Source organism: Heliangelus exortis, chromosome 25, assembly GCF_036169615.1.
Source record: "Heliangelus exortis chromosome 25, bHelExo1.hap1, whole genome shotgun sequence".
In the NCBI taxonomy this organism is placed as follows: domain Eukaryota; kingdom Metazoa; phylum Chordata; class Aves; order Apodiformes; family Trochilidae; genus Heliangelus; species Heliangelus exortis.
In genome coordinates, this window is record NC_092446.1 from 1,013,828 (window position 1) to 1,033,048 (window position 19,221).

General features: G+C 46.5%; 1 protein-coding gene across 4 annotated transcripts in view; it reads left to right on the forward strand.

Annotated features, from left to right (window-relative positions):
* The window catches only part of KCND3 (potassium voltage-gated channel subfamily D member 3), a 96,520-nt gene extending 77,876 nt beyond the window's left edge, over positions 1 to 18,644 (forward strand). For 3 of the 4 annotated variants that reach the window (XM_071768550.1, XM_071768549.1, XM_071768551.1), the window contains exons 4-8: positions 1,501 to 1,602; positions 7,183 to 7,275; positions 9,539 to 9,595; positions 10,480 to 10,727; positions 12,719 to 18,644. In XM_071768550.1, the coding sequence (XP_071624651.1) occupies positions 1,501 to 1,602; positions 7,183 to 7,275; positions 9,539 to 9,595; positions 10,480 to 10,727; positions 12,719 to 12,923 (705 nt within the window). In that variant the 3' untranslated portion in view covers positions 12,924 to 18,644. The remainder of the gene's footprint in view (positions 1 to 1,500; positions 1,603 to 7,182; positions 7,276 to 9,538; positions 9,596 to 10,479; positions 10,728 to 12,718) is intronic. The other variant, XM_071768552.1, reaches the window with a different exon arrangement.
* Positions 18,645 to 19,221: the final 577 nt, after the last annotated feature.

A 19,221-nucleotide genomic window follows, 5' to 3' on the forward strand; every position in this document is an offset into this window, starting at 1 on the left:
GGGGTGAGGAGATGGCCCTGGGTGATACCTCAGCACAGGGACATCCCCACAGAGCCACTGCCATCAGATCTCTCATACACTGACCTGGAGTCTGAATGTTAAAACAGGACAATGGAATTTAGGTGGAGTAGAGAAAAGAAAGTCAATTTTGGATGTCCTCATTTTGGGGTGTCAAAAGAAAACCTATTTTTCAGGCTGGTCACAGTCTGTGTCACCTCATTAAAGCTGCAGACTCCCATCCTGTCTTTGCCTGGGAAATTGGCTGCTTATAAAGAAACTCTTAAGACCCAACAAATCATTCAGAAACTGAGGGCCAGACTCACTCATGCATGTACAGCAATAGAGCTCCTGGAATTATTACACTCCCTGGGCCCACTGCAGATTTTTGCCTCTTGGCTTTACTCTTCCTGCAGCGTAGACCCATTAGAACCTCTAATTAGAAAGGAAAACCACGAGTTTCATGTTATTTAAAAGATTATGCAGCATTTTAAAATACAGCACAATGTAATTATTTTTTAATAGCCACAGCTATTTCATGTATTTACTTTTAATAGTGTTTGAGTCATAAATTAACAGTAGAAAAGAAAAAGGCAAATCAGCCCTTGACAGAGAAGCAGGCAACAACTGGAATAGAAAACTGAAACATGAACTGTGTGATTAATAAGGTTGAGGGCCTCAGTGTTTCTTGCTTGCTTTATTTATTAAAACTGGACTGGTTTTAAAATTGGAAGAGTTGAATGTCTCTGTTGCAGAGTGACTTCTGTCAGTTTATCAGATGCATATTTCTGGACAGTCTCGTATTACCAAAGTTAACCTGGCAGTGCCACTGCAGAGGGCAAAAGGAACAAATTCTGTGCCTTTCCCTGCCTGCAGGATGAGGAACAATTTTCCATCAGTATTTCTCAATTTTAACAGCCTCTGTTACTTGGCTGTCAAGTGGAGCAAGTGACCCCTCTGCCTCTCAGCTCTGCTCCCTCTGGATGCCCCTGGATGCAGCAGCATCTCCACCACCACCCAGGACCAGTGTCACCCTGCCAGCTCTGGTACAGCCACAGCCAGGGACAACACAGATGTCAAGAGCACAGAACTGAGAGATGGAGTGAGGATTAAACAAGGAAGGGCCTTAGAGAGGAGCTGAGCCCTGCCAGCAATGCCGTGCAGAGCGGGGACACAGGAGGTCACCCACCCAGTGCTCCTGCACCAGGAACGTGTCCAGGTGTCTTTGGTGGCTGCACATCCCACCTCCCACAATGACTGTTAGCTTCTGAAAGGATAAAAAAGTCTGCAGGAGCCCATTTCTTGTCCCTGGCAGGGCCACCAGGGCTCTGGGGCAGGTGATGCTCTTCAGGTACCTGCTGGGTGCTCCCCGAGCACCTTCTCCTGCCCACACCCCCTCTGCATTGCACCCCCAGGTACAAGGAGAACCTGAAATTCCCTTCCAGCACAGAACTGATGACTTTGGGTGCCTGGGTGTAACCTCAGTCTCTTTGCCCTCCCCAGAAAGCCCGACTGGCCAGGATCCGGGTGGCCAAGACCGGGAGCTCCAACGCCTACCTGCACAGCAAGCGCAACGGCCTCCTCAACGAAGCCCTGGAGCTGACGGTGAGTCCAGACACCTCAGCCCCTTCCACACAGCTCCAGGACCTCCCTGCTCCCTCCCTTCCCCTCTCCATCCCCCTCTTAGTGCTCATTCCCAGCAGCAGCTCCCGTGGGAGCAGTGGTCCCGCTGAGCTCCCTGTGCCGGGGGGGATACGGATGAAAAAATAAAAAAATCTGCCTTGAGCTGGGCAAGGATCTGAGCTTCCAGCAAGGAGCAGGTTCCCTCCCAGCTATGGAGCTGGGATGATGGGCAGCACCCAGGGGCTGCCCGGGCTGTAAATATCCACTCCCTTCCAACAGAGTTATTTTCAAGAGTCTCCCTCCAGCACGGGCCACGGGATCATACCCAACAGGGCAGGAAAAGATTCCCTAGCTCCTGCTCCAGGCAGGTTGCTGGTGGGTTTATTTTTAACAGAAAGGCCTCTGGAGGATCACACGAGCTACTCGGGAGAAGAAAAGTTTTAAGTGCATCAGATTGCTCAGCAGAATCAGCAAAAGCGAGGGGAGGTTATTACATTAAGCCTGATCAACACCAGAGCAGACATTAGCACATTTCATGGATTTCATTTCAAATAAATCAGCCTTTCATGCACATGGGGAGCAAAGAGCCAGATGAAGAATGCTTAACTGAGTCATGGCACTTGTTCATGCATCCTCACACGGGCCCTAATCCTTCAGATGTCTATTTTCCCCAGCACACATCTTTGCCTTTGTGAAATCAAAGCTGAAAAACCTTTTCAGCTCCTGGTGAGAGCTGCTCAGTAGCACCCAGGCCCTGTGCACACAGGGAGATGGTTCCATCAGCACCTTGTTTTGCAGGGTGAGATAAAGGAATCTGACCCTTTACAAGAGGAATAATTCCCAAACCAGCACTTCACACAAAGCACAGGTCTGGAACGTGGGATGCTTGGACCATTTCTGTTCTCCCCTCCAAAACACCTTTGATCTCCTGACTTCACAGCTCCCATCCCCTGCTCTGCAAACAGCAGTGACACACAGAAAAATCTGTTTCTTGAACCATATGTTGCTTTGAGCAGTTCAAGAAAAGTTCCTTTACCAAGAACACGAGACCGTGAAGGCTGCTCACACCTTGTCCTGAGCTTTATCCCCAGGAAGGGGAGGTTGGGACTGGGAAGGAGCTCAGCTGAGATTTTGCTATTTCATTACATGCAAAAATCAAGTCCAGATTTAAAACTTCCTTTTAAGCTTTAAATTTCTAAATTTTTGAAGATGACAGAAGAGCTTAGCAGGGATACTCAGTTTGCACTTGATCTTTCAGGCTGTCATCTCAACAAGAATCTTCTCACTTTTCTCGTCAGCTCAAGCTCCCTGCCAAGACCACTCAGGGAAGAGCAGCTGACACACCAGTGCTCAGGTCCAAAATGCATGAGGCTGAGAGAAATATTTGGCCAAATGGGTTCACTTCCTGGCACTGGTTCAAAAACAAGTAGAAGAAGGGTAATTTTGTTGGCTAGGAAGCTACTGTAGACACAGGAAAGAAAACAACAACATTCTAAAGAGGTTTTAGAGGATTTTTTTACCCATTAATAACTAAATTTAGGCATCTCGTAGCACCCAGAGCAAGTCTTCCCAAGCTTTGCTGGGTGCAATTTGCTTTCTTATCAGCTTATGGCTCAAAGTGGTAACATGATTCCCACACAGACCCACAAATCCTACTACCCAGGCCCTGAATATCCTGTATGTTGCTATTAAAACAAGGAACTTGCTGCTGAAAGAGTCAAAAGGAAAGGGTATGGGGAGGGAAGGATCACCTCCCACCTGTGACATACAGAAATATAATTTACTGAATCAAGAACTTGCCAAAGGCATGGCTGGCATCTGCATGGCCACCAGGAAATGATCCCTGGCTACCTGAGAAGATGCCTCAAAGCTGAAACAAGAACCCAGACAGGGGATTCAGTAACTACAGAGCTGCAAACCAGCTGTGCTTGCACAGCTGTACCTGACCTTTTTAACTCCACAAAGCAACATTTTCTGTCCTTTCATTTTCTGGCAGGAGGACAACCCATCCCTTAGCATACAAACTGTGAATGACACCACAGTCCAGCCAGCCCCAAAGCTGTAAAAATCTGAAGGATTCTGTCTTATGTGCTTACTACATTAGTGACCAAAATGCCATCCACCTCCTGAGCACATCTGCCAGTGACATTAGCACAGAATCCTTGGTCAGGACCCTCTCCCATTCTGCCCCCTTGCCCCATGCTAACTCAGATTGGGTTCAGGTGGTTCCCCCAGGGCTGGGCTGTTACCCAGCAGTGATTCCAGCTGCAATTACTGCACAGCCACGGCTCAGCACCATCACCTCCAGCAGCACCCACAGGACTGGGATCAGAGGGCAATGCCCTGGAGTCTGAGGGTGAAACAACAGCCCCAGAACACTCCCTGGCCATGGCTCTGCAGGCAAACCCAGAAACTGAGGAACAAGCACCCTGCAAGATGTCAGAACATGTGCCAGAAGGTCCTTTCATTAGCAGCAGGATGAAGACACTGGCAGGGAACAGGATGTGTTCAGCCTTGTGTGGAAGGGAAGGAAGGGAAAGGATTTACCCAAGGACAGCAGCAGGAAGGAGTTCCAGACTTCTGCTTCAGAAACACGTGGACTTATGGCAGTTTAAATTTACCATCTACATTACATGAAGCACCCAGACCTTCTCCTTCTCATTTAGAGATTTTTAGTGGGGTTTATGTCAGAAGAGCTTGAGAGATGCTGAGCTTCTTCCCATGGCAGCAGGCTACATATCCTCTTAGTGCTAATCTCTTTGTACAGCTAACTGAAATTCCCTTTTAGCTCCAGTGCTGGGAGGTGAATATCCCAGGAACAGGAGGACAGGAGCCTCCTTGTGCCTTTTCACAAGCAGAATCTGCTCAGCCCTAGAGAAGCATTGCATCCCCTCTGATGGGAAGGGGCAGTCTGACCACTGAACCAGTTCAGCTCCATTCAGTGTCCAGTTTTGCTTGCTGGAGCATTAAGGAGAAGAGATGAAGTGGAAGTATTTTGGATTTCAGACCTGACACTACAGCATGTTTCAGCTTCCCTCCAAGCAACCAGCAGCTCAGTGAATTTCATCCAAGAACAAACTGAATGGGAGCTGGCATCAAATCCTTGCAAAACTGGCATCCCAGATCAAAAAGCAAACCAGCTCCTCACCTCCCCCCACCAGCCTTTTAATTACAGCCAGACTCTCCTAATGAAGACACAGATTTTGTTTGCCTGCAGTAGCAGAGGTACCACTGGTGCAGTCTCTACAGGCAGACATTCCCCAACAGCACCATCAAAATGCAAACATTTATGGGATATTGGGACTCCCAGTGTCCTGGGGCAGCAGATTCCCCAGATCCCACTCTTCCCTCTCCTGCTACCACGTTCTGCACACTCTGTTTCTGAAAACACTGAACTGGGTGAAGAAAAAGAAGAAAGATAAGGTGTGAGACACACTCACTGATGCTTCATGTCACCAGCATCCTCTGATTCATTCCCACCCTGGCCTTGGGGTGGGAGGCAGAGGCTGTGCTACCAAAATTTAACAACTAACTCAGGATCTGCCAGAGGTGTGGGAGCTCTGCCTTTGCTTCCAGATTCCATTTATCTCTGCTCTCAACCAAATCCTTACAAACGGATCCTGTTTGCAATATGTGCTCTTTCTCTCTCCTTTCCCAGTGTTTCAGTGCAGCACTGGATTTGCTTTAGGGCTTGCAAGGACCTCCATGGAAAATATTCCAACACAGACCTCAGAAATCCCAGCAGGGTGTGAACCAGGCCTGCTCGATGTGTCAGCTCAACAAGAGTTTTGTTAATAAGAAAAATGAAAGAGATTTTAAATTTTTTTTTTTTTTAGTCCACTTCTAAAAATACTTCTGGGAATGCTCCATCTTCCAAAACAATAGCAACAACAACAACAAAAAAAATCTATGACCCTCCCGAGATAAATCCCCATAGGAATCTCTTAGTCCTGTGCACAGTAAGTCACCTTCCTTAATGTTAGGGGCTGGCTTGGCATCTGCCAGACCCAGAGTTATTCCCTCACTTAAGGATGACAGAACCATCCTGGAAAAGGCACCCAGGACAGGCATTGCAGTGAATCACTGAGATACTTCAGAGCTTGGAGCAGAGCTGGATGTGACTCCCTTGAGAGAACCAGACAATAACTTGGCAGTTCTGCCAAGACAAGTTCTGCTGGGGCTCCCATCCCACCCATTTTCTCTCTCAAACACTTAGGTGCTGCTGTTTCATGTCTAAGAGGAGACTCGAGCCACACACATCAATTTTTGGCTTTGAGATTCAGGCGCTACAGAAGGCACCAGGCACTCCTCACTTATGGAGAGCAGGGAAACATTTCACAAGCCCTAATTGCCATTTTAATGCCAGTAATTGTCTCTGGAAACTCCAGTCATCAAAGGCACACACAGATTAATGTGTCACAAAATCACAGTGAATTTCAAGAGCAGAAGCTTAAGCAGTAGTAGTGAAAGAACATCCTTAACAACCCAGATCTTAAATCTGCCACCACAGAGGAAAGGAAGAAAAATAATCCCAGCTCTCAAATAGCACAGAAACTCTCAGAACAACCCACAGTGATTCCTTCCCTTCCCTTCCTGAGGTGTATCAGGTTGTAAGGTAAGTGCCATGCTGGGTTTTGAGGAACATTCACGTCTGATTCCCTGACACAGCACAGAAATCAAAAGCAGAAAGCACTTGGTTTCTCCCCACACCCAAACTGATTAAATTTGATTAATATTTGGTTCCAAGCTCTCTACCTGAGCAAACCATTCCAGGCACCCTGAGCCCAACCTCTCCCCATTTCTGTTTCAGCCTTTTGAAGCCAAACAACCCCTCAGCTTAGCAGAGGCCCAGAGATCAGCCTGAGATCTGGGCTTTTTCCTAACCCCTGCCCAAAGCCCCCCATGCACATACCTGCTGCAAAGTGTCCCCAGAAGCCTTTCCAGCCAGCAGACCCTGACCAAGCACCCCCAGCACCTCCTGCCTTCAACTGAGGCCTTCCCAGCAGGGCCCACTCCTTTTAAGGGTTTTTCAACCTAAACATTCTCAGCTGTACCCAACCCCTTTACAGGTGTCATAAAGTGCCCTCTGACATTGGCACTCAAAGGTCACATCAAGCCTGAAAGTCCTGATGTTGTCTTGGAAAATCAAACAGCAGAGTTCTGTCCTTCCTTACCCTCTGGTTGCTGAGCAGCATTATTCCCAGCTTTCCTCCAGAATGGCTGGAAACACCCTGGGCTGGAATCAAAGCTGAGCTGCTCACCTGAGTTTACAAGACAAGGCATTAAAAAACAAAACAAACAAACAAAAAAATGCCCCAAAAACCAACAAAAAACCCCACCAAACCCACAAAGGCACACACAGATTAATGTGTCACAAAATCACAGTGAATTTCAAGAGCAGAAGCTTAAGCAGTAGTAGTGAAAGGTCACCTAAAAAGAGACTTGGGAAAAACCTGACCCCTGACATCACTGAAACCACGACAGCCAATGCTGGCAGTTCCAGTTGTTTTCATGGATTTACACCCGGTTTTGTTCCTTTCCCACCTTTTCCTGGCTGTGTAGGGTTCCACTGAGGATGAACAGCACATGGCTAAAGGCACCTCCTTAATTGAAAGCCAACATCACCACCTGCTGCACTGCCTGGAAAAAACAACCGTAAGTAGGACCAGAACCCTCCCGTGTCCCGGGGGTGTTTGTGCCCCAAATCCTCCCGTGTCCCGGGGGTGTCTGTGCCCCAAATCCTCCCGTGTCCCGGGGGTGTCTGTGCCCGGGACAGACCCGGGGATGCTGCTCCTCTCCCCGGGACACCCACAGCACCCACGGATCCTGCTGGTTCCCCATGGTGGGGAATTCTGCTGCCTTCCCAAGTGGAAGCTGTCAGTGATTCCAGACTTCGAGTCTGCTCACCAGGGGAAAAAGAAAAATAATTTTTAGCCCTTCCTATGGCACAGAGCAGATGAGCTCGTTCAGGAGTGGGAAGGTTGCAGGTTACAAAAGCAGGGAGTTAACCTCAAAGCCAGTAAAACAGTTCCCAAAATGTGATTTCTCTGTTCATGTCATGCAAGTGTTAGACTGAGAGTTTTATTTTTCATTAAATGACTCTGCATGCAGAGGTGTCTTGGAACATTTCAGGTATTTATTCGATACATATATTTTACTTCCAAGTTTATATAAAAGGTTCTGCAGTGAAGGAACACATTATCTATAACATGATTCATTCTAGAAAGAGTGAGAGGTTAACACTTGAAATATTCATGCCTTTTTCTATCTGCATCCATCATCAAATGTACTTTTGATTTCTGACTCCCAAGAGCTTTCTCTTAGACAAATCACCTCCATTTCCATAGTTTGGTTTGTGCTGAAATAACTCCACTTAGGCCCCAGCAACCCCCTGGAGGATGATGAGTGGTTAATTGCAGTGAGTCCAGCTGGTTTGACCCCATCAGCTCCCAAGGTCACCATTCCAAGGACAGGGAACTGATTCTTCCTCTATCAATGACTATTGAATTTATTTTATAAGGCTCATCTTGTCTTGATTTCCAGTGAATTTGGATGTTATGTAACAAGCAGATATTTCACAATCTGACTCTTCAGGTTAGAACTTTATGCTTGAAAGTTTTGACCCCAGTTTCTCAAGAACACTTTTATTTGGAAACTTTAACAAGCTGGCTGAAGCAAACAAACAATGAGAACCCTACCTGGGGGTCTGCCCATGGATGATCCTGACTTTGCAGAGGTTTATAAAAACCCTGACCACTGCATGGGGTGGGAGAACATCCCTGGGAGTTGGGGTGCTGGAAGTACCATGGCCAAAGCCCCTCTGGTTTGTGGTTGTATTCACCTCCCACACTGCCACAAATTGAGACACTGAGTCTCAGGGGCTGGAAATGTTCCAAACTTTGCTTTTTTTTGGCAAAGAACAGCAATAATTGTAATATTTTTATTAAATAGTAGAGGGAGAACCTGCACAATGCTGAATGTGTTTCCCCCCATGTTTCTCAGCCAGTTGCATCAAATCCCATAGGAAGTTTGGATTCTGGTCTAAAATTATCAATCAAAACAGTTCAATCATGTATGGAAATTCTGTAGTTCACGTGATTTGTTGAAATACTGAGCCACAGTTTCCCTCTAAGAACTTTAAATCACAGTAAAAGAACTTCTAAATCCTGAAGAGTCATTTTGTGACCAAGTTGCAGGAATGGAATGAGGAATGTACCATGGTTGCAAACTTGTTTCAATGGGCAATTCACCTTTCCTTAAGCTAGGCAGAAGGATTCTAAAAGTACATTTATTGTCATGGTACCTGCAGTCATCCCCAGCATCCAGACTTGCAATGGAAGGGCTGTGAATGGCTCAGAAATCTGGAGTCAGATGAGAAAGTGACCCTAAGGTACCTCTGGCAGAGGTCACTTTGTCACATGGCAGTTGGGTCAAACAAAAGGAAGTTTTTTTCAGCTGGTTCCAACTCCCAGATCAAGTATGGGCATTCACATGTCCCGTTTGCTCCAGATGCTGAGCACATCAAACCCAACCCTTCCACCCAGACCTTCCTTCTGTGTTTGCACAGAAGATGATCCCAAGCCACCTCCTTTGGTGAGCCAAACCAATTCCAACCAGGCAATTGGGAATCAGCAGCTGAAACTTTGCTTTCCTTTGCCTTCAGCTCTCAAAAGATCAAAGTGATAGAGTTGTTAACAGTTTTGTTCCATTTCCAAGAACATTGCAAGCCTCAGTGTGAGAAGGAAGGAACAAAAGTGTCTGGTTCAGCAAGGTTTGGTGCAGAGAAGGTCTGGTTGCCCATTCAAACCTGAACTGCTGGAATGCTGAGGCAACAGATGCAATGCTGGGACTGATCTTCTGGATGCCAGAATGGACAATCAATTGTGTTCTTATCTTTTGTTGGCATGTTGTCCCGTAGGGATTGTCCTATCTTGTGGATGATCCCCTGTTATCTGTACGAACTTCCACCACCAAGGTATTTCCTTTTATTTAATTCAATCTGTGCTCTCTGTGCTGTGTCTGCAGAGTGTTTGCTTCCTTTCTCGTTCCTGGTCTTGTCCTTGGGACCTCGTGCACGTGGCTTTTTTTGGCTGTTGTGCTCTTGTTTCCTGTGAGGGTTGGTAGTTGGTCCAGTTTAAACTGGTGGCTGCTTTTGTTTCCCATCCTTTCTGATCCTTTCTGGTGAAGGCCTGGATAAAGTATGTTCACTTGGCTGTTGATGCACACACATACTTTCTTTCAGGATTTCTTGTTCCATAGCACAAAACCTCTTCACAGATTCAGCTTTCTGAGTTTCCTTTGCCTTGAACACTCCCCACTCTCACCTTCCACTTTTATTTCCACCCAGCTGGTAGCACCCAGACCTGCAGGGATGCTTTACATGGGCAGCATCCTGCAACCAAACTGTCCAGGTGGTCACACAAACACAATGCAATCCTGTCCTGTCCCCAGGGACAAAGAGAAAGGAGCCTCAATCCCCTCTTGGGGGATACAGGTGGTATTGCAGATGTTTTGAAGCCACTTCTGGAATCCAAACACAGAAAAAAAAAAAGAAATTCAAGCAGGATACATGAACCATCTCAGACCCAATAAACAAGCCCTGCCTTTGTCACTGCAACAGCTTCCTGAGGCAGGAGAACAAAATCTCCTGGTTGCAGTGAATGGAAGGACAGGGCAGTTTCTTTGAAAGATCTGCCCAGTGCAAATATTTCCAGGCACGGGGGCAGAGAGCATCTCACACAGAGAGGGAGCTGACACATCCCACTGCCCCAACCAGAGCTGATGTTAGAAACAGAAGTTCTGTCAGGCCAGAGCTGCTGCTGTGCCCAGAGAGTAAAACCCTCTTCTTCTCCCTGCCAGAACCACGAGTTCATAGACGAGCAGCTGTTCGAGCAGAACTGCATGGAGAGCTCGCTGCAGAACTACCCCTCCTCCCGGAGCCCCTCCTTGTCCAGTCACCACGGGCTGAGCACCTCCTGCTGCTCCCGGAGGCACAAGAAGAGCTCCCACCTCCCCAACTCCAGCCTGCCAGCCACCCGGCTCCGCAGCATGCAGGAGCTCAGCACCATCCACATCCAGTGCAGTGAGCAGCCCTCCCTGACCACCAGGTACCGTAATGAGGCTCTTCCTGCTGACCCCTTCCTGCCAACCTCCCCGGGGCATCATCCGGCTGAACAGCCCCGCGGGGTTGTTCTCCAGCCAGGGAAGCATCTTTCGTTTCCCTCCTCCTGATGCCAACCCAAGGGAAGTGGCTCCCAGCTGGTCCAGGGAGAACCAGGTCAGAGCTGGCCCCCAGTGCAGCTTTTCTCTGGCCAGTCTGGGCACAGAGGAAAGAATCCCAGCTGAAATCTGCCTGAATTCCACTGAATTCCAGCTGAAATCTGCCTGAATTCCACTGAATTCCAGCTGAAATCTGCCTCTGAAGTGCTAATCACACAGCCAGCAGCTCCCAGCTGGGAGCCACTCACCCAAACTGGCACAGCCCAGCTCCCAGTAGCCCAGTGTTTCCAGGTCCTTACTGGGAGAAGGCAAAACCAACCAGCTGAGCAGTGTCTGCCAGCAAAAGCTGTCGGAGAGCTGCAGAGCCCACCAGGGACACCCAGGTCACTGATTTCCATTGTCCCGAAGTCTGAATTGCAGCTGTGAGCATCCAGCACCACTGGGAAAGTAATAAGGAGGAATTTCACAGCAGGGTCTTAGTAGCTGTCACCCTAAAAGGCATTGGTGACACAGATGAAGAAGTGTCTCAATAGAAAGTGTTGAAATTTTTATTTTAGACATAACTTGCCGAAAAAATTCTTTCTTCACCGTATCTCTCTTGCAAATATTAATTTGCTCCCTAACTCCCCCTCAGCCCATTAAGGCTCTTGTGCACTGGGCTGTTTCTGAACTCCCCATTCTTCTCCTCCCCAGCCCTATCAAAGGGATCTGGAAACAGAAACAAAGCTGCCTTTAGGGCAGCAAGCAATTACTGTGTGCCAGGGTGCAGAGAAGGAGTTAGGGCTGAATAAGCACAAACCCAGTCCCTGGCTGTTGCAGTTTCAAGATGACAACAGTTTGAACCAGCACCTGAAACAGGAATTCAGGGAATGTCAACGATTCTGCCTATTTCAGTGGGTGCTAAATCAGATGCCAGTAATATTTTAAATGTCAACACTGTTATTTCACTTGCTTACCAAACTGTGTAAGAATGAGGAGAAAAAAAGAACTTTAAAGTTGTTTTTCATGTGGAACACAACTAACTGGGTGTGCTGGCTCCCAGGGACAGAACCACCCAGTCCCTTGGTCTGCCCCACTCTCAGCTTGTGGCAGAGGTAAGGGGGAGCAGAAAGGGCTCTGCCAAAAAAAAAAAAAAAAAAAAATATTCTTGGGATGTTTGAGCCATCCCATCAAGAAACATCCCCTTGGTGAACAACCCTGAGGTAACAGCAGTAGCTTTCTGACTGGGAGCTTTACATTTTAAAAGGACAACCCTTGTGTTTAAAAATGAACATGTTGGGCTGGTAATAGCAGACTCCTGGAGCTGTGCAGATGCACAGAAACCAACCTATCATTTTCCCTCTGTAATTAATTATAGGATGCAATTGATGCAGATCTAATAAGAATGCTCCCAGCTGCCAGATCCCTGAAACTACTGCAGAGAGATGGAAAAAAATAGAAAAGATCAAGGGACGGTGAATTTGAAAGAGGCATTTGAAATGCAAGGAAGACAACATCTCTGTCTCAGAAAGAACTACCTGTGCTCTGAAAAGATGCAGTATACAGGACAGGATATTTAGATGTCCTCTTAATTAAACTAGAATTATGCAAGAATGAAATGGAAACATAGAACAATTTGCCCTGTGAAAAGCTGTATCCTAACCAGGGGGAATATTAAAAAGCTTAGTGTAATCTGGGTAAAAATAAATGATGCCTTGCAGGAACAGGGAGAGCATTTAAGCAGAGCCTTCTGAATATTTCAGTGCCCACAGCTCAGAGGAATAAGATCCCGATTGAGAACATCTTCCATCCCCATCCTTCCTCCTGCCTGCTTTAGAAACAAAACCGAAAAAAAAAAAAAACAAAACCCAAAAACCCAAACACTAAACTTGTTTTCTAGTCGTTCCAGCCTCAACATGAAATCAGATGATGGGCTGAGACCAAACTGCAAAACTGCCCAGATAACCACAGCCATCATCAGCATCCCCACGCCGCCAGCGCTCACCCCCGAGGGCGAGAGCAGAGCCCAGCCCGGCAGCCCCGGCCACTCCACGAACATTCCCAGCACCACCACGAGCAACATTGTCAAGGTCTCTGCCTTGTAGGATGTCTGATGCACGGAAGGAGGCTGGAAGACCGGTGCCCCTCTCCCTCCACACCTCCACGTTCCTTTTCCTTGCTGCAAATTGTGCCTGGACGGACCGAGCCGACGTTTCGCCATCGCATCAGCAACGCAGACCCAACGGGGCAGCTTCCTCCAGACTCCTGCTGTGAGGAAGGGGGAGGAAAGGCAGGAGAAGGATGGTTAAAGGAAAAAAACCTGCATGGAGAGCCACGGCAGAGGGCAAAACCCACCCGTGGAGGCCAGAGGGACAGAATCATCAGGGCAACGAGGGAGCCAATAAAGGAAACGGAAATATAACACTGTGTATTGCAGCACCTTTTCCAAGGTTTTTAATGGATAATATTTATTCATGAGGAAATGACTGAAAAGGTGAAAAACAATGGATTTTGTGAATTTTTTCTCTTCGTGGAGCAGAACCTTTAAACCAACCAAAACTTCACGGTTTTTTTTTCTTTTATAGGAAAAGATTTAGACCAAGGAGCCACCTCTCTCCATTCCTCTGTGTGTGTGAGTGAGTGTGCAGCAGAACCACACAGAGCAGCACCCACTGCCAAGAGCAGAGCACGATCCCACCCCTGGGTGCACAGCAGGGAAACACCAACACGTGTGCACACACACACACACACACACACACACACACACCCATCTCACCCTGGTATTCTTTATTTAGACAATTTTGTATCCGCCTTTTAAGTCAATACAGTGCAATTGCAAACGGTGTGTTTGTCTGCTAATTATTGTCTGTGAGAACATATTTGTGGAGAAAAAAAAAACCAAAAAAAAAGACAAAAAAGACAAAAAAAAAAAAAAAAAAAAAAAAAAGACAGGCTTTAGTAGAGTTTTAGTCCCACACGGGTATCTGCTTTCTATTTTTGTTATCACTTACCTGTCAGAGTGTGGCTAGGCTACCAGTTCTGTATTTTTAAAAAGAAAAAAAAAAAAAAAAAAAAAAAAAGGTAGGACTCTTTTTTTAAAACTGTACACACAAATGGCAAGGAATGAGCAAGCACTGAACTCAGCTGCATCAAGTGGTCATAAGTCTAACAGAGGTTTCTTGTAATGTATGCCCATGCTTTTTTATTTTTGTTTTCTATATGGAAGTTTCTTTGCTAGCACTGGACATACAACCCACTGTAAATAGTAGCCAAATTATGTCTGGATCTATACTTGATAATAACGAACCCCAGAGCCAAATACCTTGCATGGACAGAGAGGTATTTGGCTTTTTCCCAGTCTGAGGGCTCCAGGTGTCACATCAATGGCTTCTGGGATGCACAGATTTTAGGGTTAGGCTAAGTCAGCAATTTTACTTCTTCAGTCCCAGCACAGGATTTTTGGCATGCGTCCACCTGAGAAGGGGGAGCAGTTCTGGAGTTTGGAAAACATTTGATAAAGGGTGGTACAGACAGGATTTTCTTTTTTTTTGCAGTTCTACCTTTTGTCTGGGCAAAGTCCTGCACTTGTAACCAACCAAAACCTGAGGTAACACCATGGTGCTGCCAAGCAGCTGAGACTCCTACCACGGAGCTGTGGCCAGTCCTAGCACCTCTCTCTAGGAATTACTTATTTTAAGGAAATTCTTGGCCCCGAAACATTACTGATTTTTCTCCCTAAACACAGTAACTTTTCTTTTCCACCCTGCCCTTCCCAATCCCCTGCTGTGGGGCTGTGACCCAGGGAGGGCAGCGTGGGGACCGATGTCCCCAACCTCGTCACTGTCACAGCTCCTGTGGGGCACAGATGCCTGAACAGCCCCAGGACAGCCATGAACCCACCCCCAACAGCTTGGAGAGAATAAGGAAACATTTCAAGTGTCTGTTTCTCACCAACACTCGAGTTAAGAACTCCTCACAGCATGCTTGAGGCCGAGACAGCAAACAGATAACTTTTTTTTTTTTTTTCCTTAACATCTCTCCCAATCTCTCCTGCTGTAATATTTATATACACACATACACATAGAGTGAATAGACACCTGTACAGATAGATAAATAATCCTACATGCTGACTTCAATGTCTAGCTAGCAGCCTGCTTTCCCAGCACTCCTGAGCCCCCAGTCCATGGGGTGGGCTCAGGGGCTGATGCACTAACCCCACAGCCTCCTTAGACATCTACAATATTCTAGGAATAGTAGGGCTACAGCAAAGCCTTCAGCATAGCACCAGCTTATAGCAATTTACTCCAGAGCTCTAATATGTTACCCAAAACTATGCTTAGTCCTGTTTTAAACGATTAAAACGCTCTGCCTTGCTGCTTCCTGTAGGAGGTTATACTGCAGTTAATCTTACCATTATTGACTTTTCCTTGATGTTTTAATCTAATCTTTCCTTCGCTTTGATTTCGTTATTTGTTGTCATCTGCTCCCCATCTGAACACCCTCCCCCTCCCAGATCAGAGCCCTTGCCCTGCACCCCCCCCTCATTCAGCCTGGCACAGAGTGAGGGTCGGTGCCCCCCGTGCTGCCAGGGCACAGAGTCCCTTCCAGTGCTCACAAATCAGTGATTACCAAGAGTCAGGGGCTCCCCAGGGATTCTCAGAGCTGCCTTTCTTCCTCCTGACTCACCGTGGAGTGGCAAAGGAGCCACTTCATCTCCCTGCACCCAATTCTTGATCTGTAAATAGCAATCAGGGCAGCCCTTGGCTAAAGCACCACTGGTGCATTTAATTGCCATCAATCAAAGTGGGGTTTTTGGAAAATAAAACAATCAACGTTTTTTAAGAGGCAAAAATAAGCAGGGAAGAAAGCCAGTCCTTGGGGATTCTGGTGGGCTGGCTCAGATTGCCAGGGCTGCCACGGCCTTTGGTCTCTTCTCCAGAAGAGGAATCATTGTTATCCCTGCCCAAAAACCTGGGGCTTTGCCTCTTCTGCCATCAACTTAGCAGGTGCTGGCCCAGGCAGTCAGTACCTCAGCACAGACTTTCACTGGGTAAAGACAGACAAAATTAAGGAAGTCTGAGCCTAGAAGAACAGGGCTAAAAATATTTTCAATGGAGGCATCAGCTCCCTTTACAAGCTGATGTGAAGCAGACTGAGTGATGCTCCCAAAAAGCATTTGACCAGAGGCTTGTACAGAAGGTGCCCAGCACATCCTCATCATGGGAGCTCAGCACAGAACAGAACCCAGAACCCAGAGCCATGAGCAGGGGCTGGGAGAGCATCCCAGAGCACAGGGAAAAAGGGAAAGCTCTGGCACAGGAGGAGGTGGGGACTGCAGTGCAGACACTCCCTGGGACAAGAGAGGGAGGCAATCAGCTTTACCACCACCCCACGAGGCTCCTGCTGATCTTTAACTAACACCTTACAAACCATTGCTGAGCTAAGGGCAACTCAATCCTGGAAACTCCTAGCCCAGAAGGGGAGGATTTGGCCCATTCTCTCCAGCAGTCCCCAGCTCTGCCCTGTCTTACCAGCATCCCTCTCCCTTCCCCACTGAGATGGGTACAAAAACCAGCACCTACCTGCTCAGTCCTGATGGAAATGGGAAAGGGGCTTCTAGAGGTGTGGGTTACCTGCAGGAACAGCACAGGAGGAAGGGGAGGTTCTGGTGCTGGTCTGAAAGGCAGGGGGTACAAACCAGCCTGGGTTGCAGGGCTGCTCAACAAAGCATCAGTAGGATGGTGGCAGTTCATTCCAAAAGCCTTCCCACTAATTCCTTGTGGCTTTTTATAGGTTTTGAAAAGTTCATTAAAAAAAAAAAAAAAAAAAAAAGGAAAAAAAAAAAAAAAGATAAAGCCAGATTTTTTTTACAAAAAGCAAATAAAAGGGGATTATTTTTTCAGTCTTTCATTAAGCAATATTATATTATCAAAGGAGCAACACTTTTTTCTGAGCATTCTGTTTCCTTTCTAAAGCCTTTTCTGAGGGAAAAAAATACTTTCAGAGATTTTCACCATATCCTATCAATAGCTGGGCTCTCTTCTCACCTGGCACTGGGCTGCTGATAGAAGGAATCACACCTGGTTGGCAATGATGAGAAATGCTTTTCATACCTAAGCTTTGGCTTCCATCTTCTCCTCCTAAAATCCACCTTTTTCTTTCCTTTGCCTTGAAAATCTTAAGGGCACTCATGAAGAAGAGGCCAGAGATAACACATCTTGGTACCAACTGCTAATTTAGAATATAATCCATCCTCCACTAGCACAAGATCCATAAATACAATATATTGCATTTTGTTCTCTAGATTAAATTCCAAATTCTCCAAGGACAGGACTCCCACTGCTTCCCTGGAGAGCTTATTCCAGACTAATAGATCTCAGTGTCAAGGATTTTTCCCCTGCTGTTTAGCCTTAATGCTTTCCTTGTTTTTTCCTCTCTTGCTGCCCTTGCACAAAGTTAAATTATTCTCCTTTCCACAGCTGCCTACAAGCATAAGAGGAATATAAAACCTCCTACAGCAAATTCTGATGCCAGGGGCTATATTTATCTGTCAAATAATTACGATTGTTAAAACTGAACAGGGGAAAACATAAACCAAGTAACACACATGGCTGCAGTGTGGAATAAAGCTAATGGGTAATTCAAAATCCATCCTTCTTTAGCAGCCAGAAATGCTGAATTCAAATCACCACGACTTGTTTAAAGTGAAACAGCTGAAGCTGTTCTAGTCCTGCAGCCCAGCACTGCTCGTCCTGCTTTGGTCAGCTTAAGGGGTGCACATGAAAATCAAATTTATTGTATTAAAATAACTTCTTTTTCTCCAATACTTTAAGGAACTGCACTAGACTTCAGAGCTCAAGTTTCTAGGCTTCACATTTAATGATCCCATAAACACTTCCCATAATGGCTTCACCTCTCTAAAACTTTGAGAGCAACCAGAAAGCAGCTGCAGATGGATCAGGGCTGGCAGAGGCAGCACCAGGAACCTCTCTGCTCCAGCCCTGATTCATTCTCTGGATGAATCCCTCAGTGGCCTCAAAGAAGCCATTTCACCTCTCTTTGCCAGTTACAGAACCTGTGTAGAATTTAATACCTCCTCTTTCAATAAAATAATCCCAATTGATGATGAAGACTCACAACCCCCCAGAGGAAGTGTCCCAGGAGTGCTGCTGCTCACCTCCAGAATGCAGGAACTGGGCCAGAAAACTTCAGGTGGATCAGTCAAAAAAGATCAGGTGACAAAGAGCTTGTGAAAATCCCCTCCTGACTTTCATTTCCAGTCACCAGTCCGTGTGTTGCTTTGGGTGTGGACGTGTGCTCCTGGGCCTTTGCCTCTTGGTTGGAGTGCAGGGCACAGCAGGCACAGAGCTGCCTGGCTCAGACCTGAGCCCCCACACTGGATGCTCCTCTCTGTTCTGTTGCAACCACAACTGGGAGCTCCCCCTGGCTCCTTGGACCAATGAAGTATCTTACAAAGTGTGTGTGATGGTATATTTTTGATAAACCAGTAAGGCATTCCAATGCAATGGTGTTTCCTTTAGGAGTTTTATGTTATAAGAAGCTCTCAACCTTATTATTTTCTATTTTCGTACTCTAAATGGGCTTTGCTTACAAACATCAGAGGACAGATACAAAATGTACTGTATACAACTGCAGGTAGCTTCATTTGAGAACAACTTTCTAGAAGAATCAAGTTTCCTGTTGTCTTCTTTTGGAATTGTAGTGCATATGTTGAAACTTGTAATATCATTTACAGTATTGAGTCTTGTGCCACTGCTGTACCTGATGTATCCAATCTGGATTAAACAGAGTATGTGCCACAAATACCACCATGATGCTGTAGATTTCTTCTAAAAAAAAAAAAAAAAACCCTGGGAGGTTCTTTTGGAGAACTTTGGGTGTGGCCTAAGCCATTCAAGTTGCATTTAAAATACCAAGAACTCTTTCTGGAGCAACCAGGAATGCAAACAGCAAGATGAGAGGAGCAAGGGCACCTCCTGCAGTATCCTTGTGAGCACCAAAAGCTGCACCAAAATTCATCCTGAGCTCTAGATCACATCCTTTTCAAACCTTGCAGACAAAACCTAAGTGAGAGCCCTCCCTGGGGTGATTTGTGACACGGGGGGAATAGGGCAGGAAAAAAAGGCAGAAAAAGGACTTCCTCTGATGAGATTTAAAGAGCACATCTTATGCCTTTCTTTGGAAGGGAAATCTCATCTTGACAACTCCCTTCAAGCCCAATCTTGCATTCTGTGCAGCAGAGGGACAGCTCACTGCAGCCACAGACCTCGTGTGAGCTGCTCCCATCCCAACCACATCAGCAAAGTGTCACTTAAAGCATGACTTTGAATTTCCAACAATCCTTAAGCAAAACCTGAAAAAACTGATGAGGGGACCTCTAAC